Source organism: Nansenia antarctica, assembly GCF_963989245.1.
Source record: "Nansenia antarctica genome assembly, chromosome: 10".
NCBI lineage: Eukaryota > Metazoa > Chordata > Actinopteri > Argentiniformes > Microstomatidae > Nansenia > Nansenia antarctica.
The window spans coordinates 443848-452127 of record NC_137680.1 but is presented as its reverse complement, the minus strand read 5'-3'; the positions used below and the strand labels follow the sequence as shown (position 1 = coordinate 452127).

The 8280-nt window shown below is 47.7% G+C and overlaps 1 protein-coding gene across 1 annotated transcript; it reads right to left on the bottom strand.

Annotated features, from left to right (window-relative positions):
• Positions 1 to 474: 474 nt before the first annotated feature.
• Positions 475 to 8242, bottom strand: LOC308166215 (stonustoxin subunit beta-like; the record flags this gene model as incomplete). Its single annotated transcript, XM_080540479.1, has 3 exons — positions 475 to 1019; positions 3089 to 3243; positions 8238 to 8242. The coding sequence occupies 3 exons, from the start codon at positions 8240 to 8242 to the stop codon at positions 475 to 477; spliced, it is 705 nt and encodes a 234-aa protein (XP_080396605.1).
• Positions 8243 to 8280: the final 38 nt, after the last annotated feature.

The window sequence follows — 8280 nt, the reverse complement described above, 5'->3', positions numbered from 1 at the left end:
GTGTTCAGTGTGATCTCTTCTGTAAGTAATTACAGAAAAAGTAAATGACATTTCTGTCATGGCTTCCGCATTTTGGCCAACGAGAGAGTCGTAATCATGTGCTACCAAGCGGACCAATCACAGAGCTTACTGTTGCGTAGGCACTGCCGCGTACGCGAATTTGCGAAACCTAGGATGGTAGGGGAAGGCAGGGCAATACCGCTACCTGATTGGTTGGCGAAGCACTCGTGAAGAGCCCCCTCATTGGCTGGCGAGTCTACCATCTCTTTGCTATAAGACTCTTTGCTATAAGCTAGCAATATTGGGCTAACGGCGTGTGAACGGGTTGAAATGCGTGTGTCTCACGCCCAGAGAAGTTAGAAGTCATACGGAAACATGTTTATTGACTGGGCAGCACAGTGTAAACACAGAGTTCAAGTTTAAACAACTCCGTAGCCTACGCCGTCGATTTTACGCAGAAGCATAAACTGGGCTTTAGACTAGTTTACACAGGGTCACTGAGCCATCGTCCCAAACCCTAAACCCAAACCCAAACCCTGGGTAGAGGGGCTCAGTGAACGTGGAGTGGAATGTGTGCAGGAGGGTCAGTGTGTCAGAGGAGACGCTGTAGAAGGACAGAGTGCCGGCCGGCCAGTCCAGATACACTCCTACTCTCTGGGAGCGGGAGGAGGGGGCACGTATGTAAGTACTCTTATCATTGTGCCAGGCAGAGTAACTGTCAGAGCAGAACAGACTCCAGGACTTGTCATTGTATCCCAACCCACAGTCATTACCCTGTCCTCTCCTGCTGATTCCTTTATATGTCACTGCTATATCAGCCCCTCCCACTCCCCTCCTCTCTACCTCCCAGTAGCAGCGGCCAGTCAGACCCTCTCTACACAGCACCTGTTCATAGTGCTTAAACCTCTCTGGGTGATCAGGATACGGCTGCTCTCCCCCCAGTGTCACCCTCCTGTTCTCCTCAGACAGAGAGAGGCTTCTGTCTGCTGTGTTTGGGTCCAGTGTGAGCTCACAGGCATCTGAATGAGAGGTCCAAAATAATCATCAAATCAATACAATTGGATACATTACAATAAATTACACACACACACACACACACACACACACACACACACACACTGGACACGGCTGGAGCATGAGTGCAGATGCTGAGTGCTGCCAGGCTCACTCAGGTATATGTGTCTGTCTCCCTCCAGTGGTGCTAAGTGGAAGTGGCGCCTGTGTGGGCCTGTGTGTGTGATGATGAGATGATGAGGGTGATGGGGGGTGATAGGAAGGTCGTAGAGACACCATTCAAATGGTTTTAGATTCCCTGTCCTCTGGTCTATCCGGGGGTGTTGGAATTGTTCTCCTAACCCGCGGGGAACCATACGTTATTATCCCCGGGAGGGGTCACACTACGGGACGTATAACGCTGGCTATGAATGTGGTAGAAACACGCGGTTTTCATATTTAAGTTCCTTAGGTCTACACGGTCATTTTAAGCCTAACCCCAGCCCTCTACGACCCCGGGAAGTGATGTTATTGAGCTTTCTGCACTGTTAGCCACATGCTATCACATGCTATCACACTACGGGACGTATAACTCTGGCTATGAATGTGGTAGAAACACGCGGTTTTCATATTTCTGTTCCTTAGGTCTACACGGTCATTTGAAGCCTAACCCCAGCCCTCTACGACCCCGGGACGTGATGTTATTGAGCTTCCTGCAAATTAGCCACATGCTAAAGGCATCATGCTAACCCTACCCCGTTTTGGATTCAGCGTGATCTCACGATCATAAAAGTCAATGGGAGTGGCAAAAAAAATCATGTTCGACTTAAAAAAAAAAAAAAAAAAGAAGGGTGAAGATAGTGGATGCACGCGCGAGTCGATATTAGTCTGTGGAGACCAGATAGAATGGATTTAACATCTCTCTCTATGACCTGGGGTCACAAGGGTGTGGAATAACCAGCAGTGACATCTGAGCTCCTGGGCATATGTGAATGTGAATGTGAATGGTCATGTTAATGAGCTGTATGTTAATGAGCTGTATGTTAATGAGATGTATGTTAATTAGCTGTGTGTGTATGTTAATGCGCTGTATGTTAATGAGCTTCATGCTAATGAGCTGTATGTTAATGAGATGTATGTTAATTAGCTGTGTGTATGTTAATGAGCTGTATGTTAATGAGCTTCATGCTAATGAGATTCATGCTAATGAGCTGTATGTTAATGAGCTGTGTAAAAGTGGGCGGAGCTTGTGTAAAAGTGGGCGGAGCTTAAGCCAAAGTGGGCGGAGCTTGTGTCTAAGTGGGAGTGGCTTAGACAGTTAGTGGGCGGAGCTTAAGTCAAAGTGGGCGGAGCTTAAGTCAAAGTGGGCGGAGCTTAAGTTAAAGTGGGCGGAGCTTAAGTCAAAGTGGGCGGAGCTTAAGTCAAAGTGGGAGGAGCTTAAGTCAAAGTGGGAGGAGCTTAAGGCAAAGTGGGCGGAGCTTAAGTCAAAGTGGGCGGAGCTTAAGTCAAAGTGGGAGGAGCTTAAGTCAAAGTGGGAGGAGCTTAAGTCAAAGTGGGAGGAGCTTAAATCAAAGTGGGCGGAGCTTAAATCAAAGTGGGAGGAGCTTAAATCAAAGTGGGCGGAGCTTAAATCAAAGTGGGAGGAGCTTAAATCAAAGTGGGAGGAGCTTAAATCGAAGTGGGAGGAGCTTAAATCAAAGTGGGAGGAGCTTAAATCAAAGTGGGCGGAGCTTAAATCAAAGTGGGAGGAGCTTAAGTCAAAATGGGCGGAGCTTAAATCAAAGTGGGAGGAGCTTAAGTCAAAGTGGGCGGCGCTTAAATCAAAGTGGGAGGAGCTTAAATCAAAGTGGGAGGAGCTTGTGTCAAAGTGGGCGGAGCTTGTGTCAAAGTGGGCGGAGCTTAAGTCAAAGTGGGCGGAGCTTGTGTCAAAGTGGGCGGAGCTTAAGTCAAAGTGGGCGGAGCTTGTGTCAAAGTGGGCGGAGCTTAAGTCAAAGTGACGACATCATGCGACATCATACGACATCATGACATCATGTTATGATCCAACATCTTTGAGCCTTAGGTGTTCAGTGTGATCTCCCTTAGACTAGTTTACACAGGGTCACTGAAGAGCCACGGTGCCAAAGCCCAAACCCTGGGTAGAGGGGCTCAGTGAATGTGGAGTGGAATGTGTGCAGGAGGGTCAGTGTGTCAGAGGAGACCCAGTAGAAGGACAGAGTGCCGGCCGGCCAGTCCAGATACACTCCTACTCTGTGGGAGCCAGAGGAGGGGACAGGTATGAGAGTTCTCTTATTATTGTGGCTGGCAGAGTAACTGTCAGAGATGTCAGGGCAGAACAGACTCCAGGACTTGTCATTGTGTCCCAACCCACAGTCACCACCCTTCCCTCTCCTGCTGATTCCTTTATATGTCACTGCTATATCAGCCCCTCCCACTCCCCTCCTCTCTACCTCCCAGTAGCAGCGGCCAGTCAGACCCTCTCTACACAGCACCTGTGGACAGTGCTTAAACCTCTCTGGGTGATCAGGATACGGCTGCTCTCCCCCCAGTGTCACCTTCCTGTTCTCCTCAGACAGAGAGAGCCAGCTGTATGCTGTGTTTGGGTCCAGTGTGAGCTCACAGGCATCTGAATGAGAGGTCCAAAATAATCATCAAATCAATACAATTGGATACATTACAATAAATTACACACACACACACACACACACACACACACACACACACACACACACTGGACACGGCTGGAGCATGAGTGCAGATGCTGAGTGCTGCCAGGCTCACTCAGGTATATGTGTCTGTCTCCCTCCAGTGGTGCTAAGTGGAAGTGGCGCCTGTGTGGGCCTGTGTGTGTGATGATGAGATGATGAGGGTGATGGGGGGTGATAGGAAGGTCGTAGAGACACCATTCAAATGGTTTTAGATTCCCTGTCCTCTGGTCTATCCGGGGGTGTTGGAATTGTTCTCCTAACCCGCGGGGAACCATACGTTATTATCCCCGGGAGGGGTCACACTACGGGACGTATAACGCTGGCTATGAATGTGGTAGAAACACGCGGTTTTCATATTTAAGTTCCTTAGGTCTACACGGTCATTTTAAGCCTAACCCCAGCCCTCTACGACCCCGGGAAGTGATGTTATTGAGCTTTCTGCACTGTTAGCCACATGCTATCACATGCTATCACACTACGGGACGTATAACTCTGGCTATGAATGTGGTAGAAACACGCGGTTTTCATATTTCTGTTCCTTAGGTCTACACGGTCATTTGAAGCCTAACCCCAGCCCTCTACGACCCCGGGACGTGATGTTATTGAGCTTCCTGCAAATTAGCCACATGCTAAAGGCATCATGCTAACCCTACCCCGTTTTGGATTCAGCGTGATCTCACGATCATAAAAGTCAATGGGAGTGGCAAAAAAAATCATGTTCGACTTAAAAAAAAAAAAAAAAAAAGAAGGGTGAAGATAGTGGATGCACGCGCGAGTCGATATTAGTCTGTGGAGACCAGATAGAATGGATTTAACATCTCTCTATGACCTGGGGTCACAAGGGTGTGGAATAACCAGCAGTGACATCTGAGCTCCTGGGCATATGTGAATGTGAATGTGAATGGTCATGTTAATGAGCTGCATGTTAATGAGCTGTATGTTAATGAGCTGTATGTTAATGAGCTGTATGTTAATGAGATGTATGTTAATTAGCTGTATGTATGTTAATGAGATGTATGTTAATTAGCTGTGTGTATGTTAATGAGATGTATGTTAATGAGCTTCATGCTAATGAGATTCATGCTAATGAGCTGTATGTTAATGAGCTGTGTAAAAGTGGGCGGAGCTTGTGTAAAAGTGGGCGGAGCTTAAGCCAAAGTGGGCGGAGCTTGTGTCTAAGTGGGAGTGGCTTAGACAGTTAGTGGGCGGAGCTTAAGTCAAAGTGGGCGGAGCTTAAGTCAAAGTGGGCGGAGCTTAAGTTAAAGTGGGCGGAGCTTAAGTCAAAGTGGGCGGAGCTTAAGTCAAAGTGGGAGGAGCTTAAGTCAAAGTGGGAGGAGCTTAAGTCAAAGTGGGCGGAGCTTAAGTCAAAGTGGGAGGAGCTTAAGTCAAAGTGGGAGGAGCTTACATCAAAGTGGGCGGAGCTTAAGTCAAAGTGGGAGGAGCTTAAGTCAAAGTGGGAGGAGCTTAAGTCAAAGTGGGAGGAGCTTAAGTCAAAGTGGGAGGAGCTTAAGTCAAAGTGGGCGGCGCTTAAGTCAAAGTGGGCGGAGCTTAAGTCAAAGTGGGCGGAGCTTAAGTCAAAGTGGGCGGAGCTTAAGTCAAAGTGGGAGGAGCTTAAGTCAAAGTGGGCGGAGCTTAAGTCAAAGTGGGCGGAGCTTAAGTCAAAGTGGGAGGAGCTTAAGTCAAAGTGGGCGGAGCTTAAGTCAAAGTGGGCGGAGCTTAAGTCAAAGTGGGAGGCGCTTAACTCAAAGTGGGAGGAGCTTAAGTCAAAGTGGGCGGAGCTTAAGTTAAAGTGGGCGGAGCTTAAGTCAAAGTGGGCGGAGCTTAAGTCAAAGTGGGAGGAGCTTAAGTCAAAGTGGGAGGAGCTTAAGGCAAAGTGGGCGGAGCTTAAGTCAAAGTGGGAGGAGCTTAAGTCAAAGTGGGCGGAGCTTAAGTCAAAGTGGGAGGAGCTTAAGTCAAAGTGGGCGGAGCTTAAGTCAAAGTGGGCGGAGCTTAAGTCAAAGTGGGAGGAGCTTAAGTCAAAGTGAGAGGAGCTTAAGTCAAAGTGGGAGGAGCTTAAATCAAAGTGGGCGGAGCTTAAATCAAAGTGGGAGGAGCTTAAATCAAAGTGGGAGGAGCTTAAATCAAAGTGGGCGGAGCTTAAATCAAAGTAGGAGGAGCTTAAATCAAAGTGGGAGGAGCTTAAATCAAAGTGGGAGGAGCTTAAATCAAAGTGGGAGGAGCTTAAATCAAAGTGGGCGGAGCTTAAATCAAAGTGGGAGGAGCTTAAGTCAAAATGGGCGGAGCTTAAATCAAAGTGGGAGGAGCTTAAGTCAAAGTGGGCGGCGCTTAAATCAAAGTGGGAGGAGCTTAAATCAAAGTGGGAGGAGCTTGTGTCAAAGTGGGCAGAGCTTGTGTCAAAGTGGGCGGAGCTTAAGTCAAAGTGGGCGGAGCTTAAGTCAAAGTGACGACATCATGCGACATCATACGACATCATGACATCATGTTATGATCCAACATCTTTGAGCCTTAGGTGTTCAGTGTGATCTCCTTTAGACTAGTTTACACAGGGTCACTGAAGAGCCACGGTGCCAAAGCCCAAACCCTGGGTAGAGGGGCTCAGTGAATGTGGAGTGGAATGTGTGCAGGAGGGTCAGTGTGTCAGAGGAGACGCAGTAGAAGGACAGAGTGCCGGCCGGCCAGTCCAGATACACTCCTACTCTGCTGGAGCCAGAGGAGGGGACAGGTATGGCAGTACTCTTATTATTGTGCCAGGCAGAGTAACTGTCAGAGGTGTCAGAGCAGAACAGACTCCAGGACTTGTCATGGTATCCCAACCCACAGTCACCACCCCGTCCTCTCCTGCTGATTCCTTTATATGTCACTGCTATATCAGCCCCTCCTCCCCTCCTCTCTACCTCCCAGTAGCAGCGCCCAGTCCCCGGGAAGTGATGTTATTGAGCTTTCTGCACTGTTAGCCACATGCTATCACATGCTATCACACTACGGGACGTATAACTCTGGCTATGAATGTGGTAGAAACACGCGGTTTTCATATTTCTGTTCCTTAGGTCTACACGGTCATTTGAAGCCTAACCCCAGCCCTCTACGACCCCGGGACGTGATGTTATTGAGCTTCCTGCAAATTAGCCACATGCTAAAGGCATCATGCTAACCCTACCCCGTTTTGGATTCAGCGTGATCTCACGATCATAAAAGTCAATGGGAGTGGCAAAAAAAATCATGTTCGACTTAAAAAAAAAAAAAAAAAAAAAAAAAAAAGAAGGGTGAAGATAGTGGATGCACGCGCGAGTCGATATTAGTCTGTGGAGACCAGATAGAATGGATTTAACATCTCTCTATGACCTGGGGTCACAAGGGTGTGGAATAACCAGCAGTGACATCTGAGCTCCTGGGCATATGTGAATGTGAATGTGAATGGTCATGTTAATGAGCTGCATGTTAATGAGCTGTATGTTAATGAGCTGTATGTTAATGAGCTGTATGTTAATGAGCTGTATGTTAATGAGATGTATGTTAATTAGCTGTGTGTGTATGTTAATGAGCTGTATGTTAATGAGCTTCATGCTAATGAGCTGTATGTTAATGAGATGTATGTTAATTAGCTGTGTGTATGTTAATGAGCTGTATGTTAATGAGCTTCATGCTAATGAGATTCATGCTAATGAGCTGTATGTTAATGAGCTGTGTAAAAGTGGGCGGAGCTTGTGTAAAAGTGGGCGGAGCTTAAGCCAAAGTGGGCGGAGCTTGTGTCTAAGTGGGAGTGGCTTAGACAGTTAGTGGGCGGAGCTTAAGTCAAAGTGGGCGGAGCTTAAGTCAAAGTGGGCGGAGCTTAAGTTAAAGTGGGCGGAGCTTAAGTCAAAGTGGGCGGAGCTTAAGTCAAAGTGGGAGGAGCTTAAGTCAAAGTGGGAGGAGCTTAAGGCAAAGTGGGCGGAGCTTAAGTCAAAGTGGGAGGCGCTTAAGTCAAAGTGGGAGGAGCTTAAGTCAAAGTGGGAGGAGCTTAAGTCAAAGTGGGCGGCGCTTAAGTCAAAGTGGGAGGAGCTTAAGTCAAAGTGGGTGGAGCTTAAGTCAAAGTGGGCGGAGCTTAAGTCAAAGTGGGAGGAGCTTAAATCAAAGTGGGAGGAGCTTAAATCAAAGTGGGCGGAGCTTAAATCAAAGTGGGAGGAGCTTAAATCAAAGTGGGCGGAGCTTAAATCAAAGTGGGAGGAGCTTAAATCAAAGTGGGAGGAGCTTAAATCAAAGTGGGAGGAGCTTAAATCAAAGTGGGAGGAGCTTAAATCAAAGTGGGCGGAGCTTAAATCAAAGTGGGAGGAGCTTAAGTCAAAATGGGCGGAGCTTAAATCAAAGTGGGAGGAGCTTAAGTCAAAGTGGGCGGCGCTTAAATCAAAGTGGGAGGAGCTTAAATCAAAGTGGGAGGAGCTTGTGTCAAAGTGGGCGGAGCTTGTGTCAAAGTGGGCGGAGCTTAAGTCAAAGTGGGCGGAGCTTGTGTCAAAGTGGGCGGAGCTTAAGTCAAAGTGACGACATCATGCGACATCATACGACATCATGACATCATGTTATGATCCAACATCTTTGAGCCTTA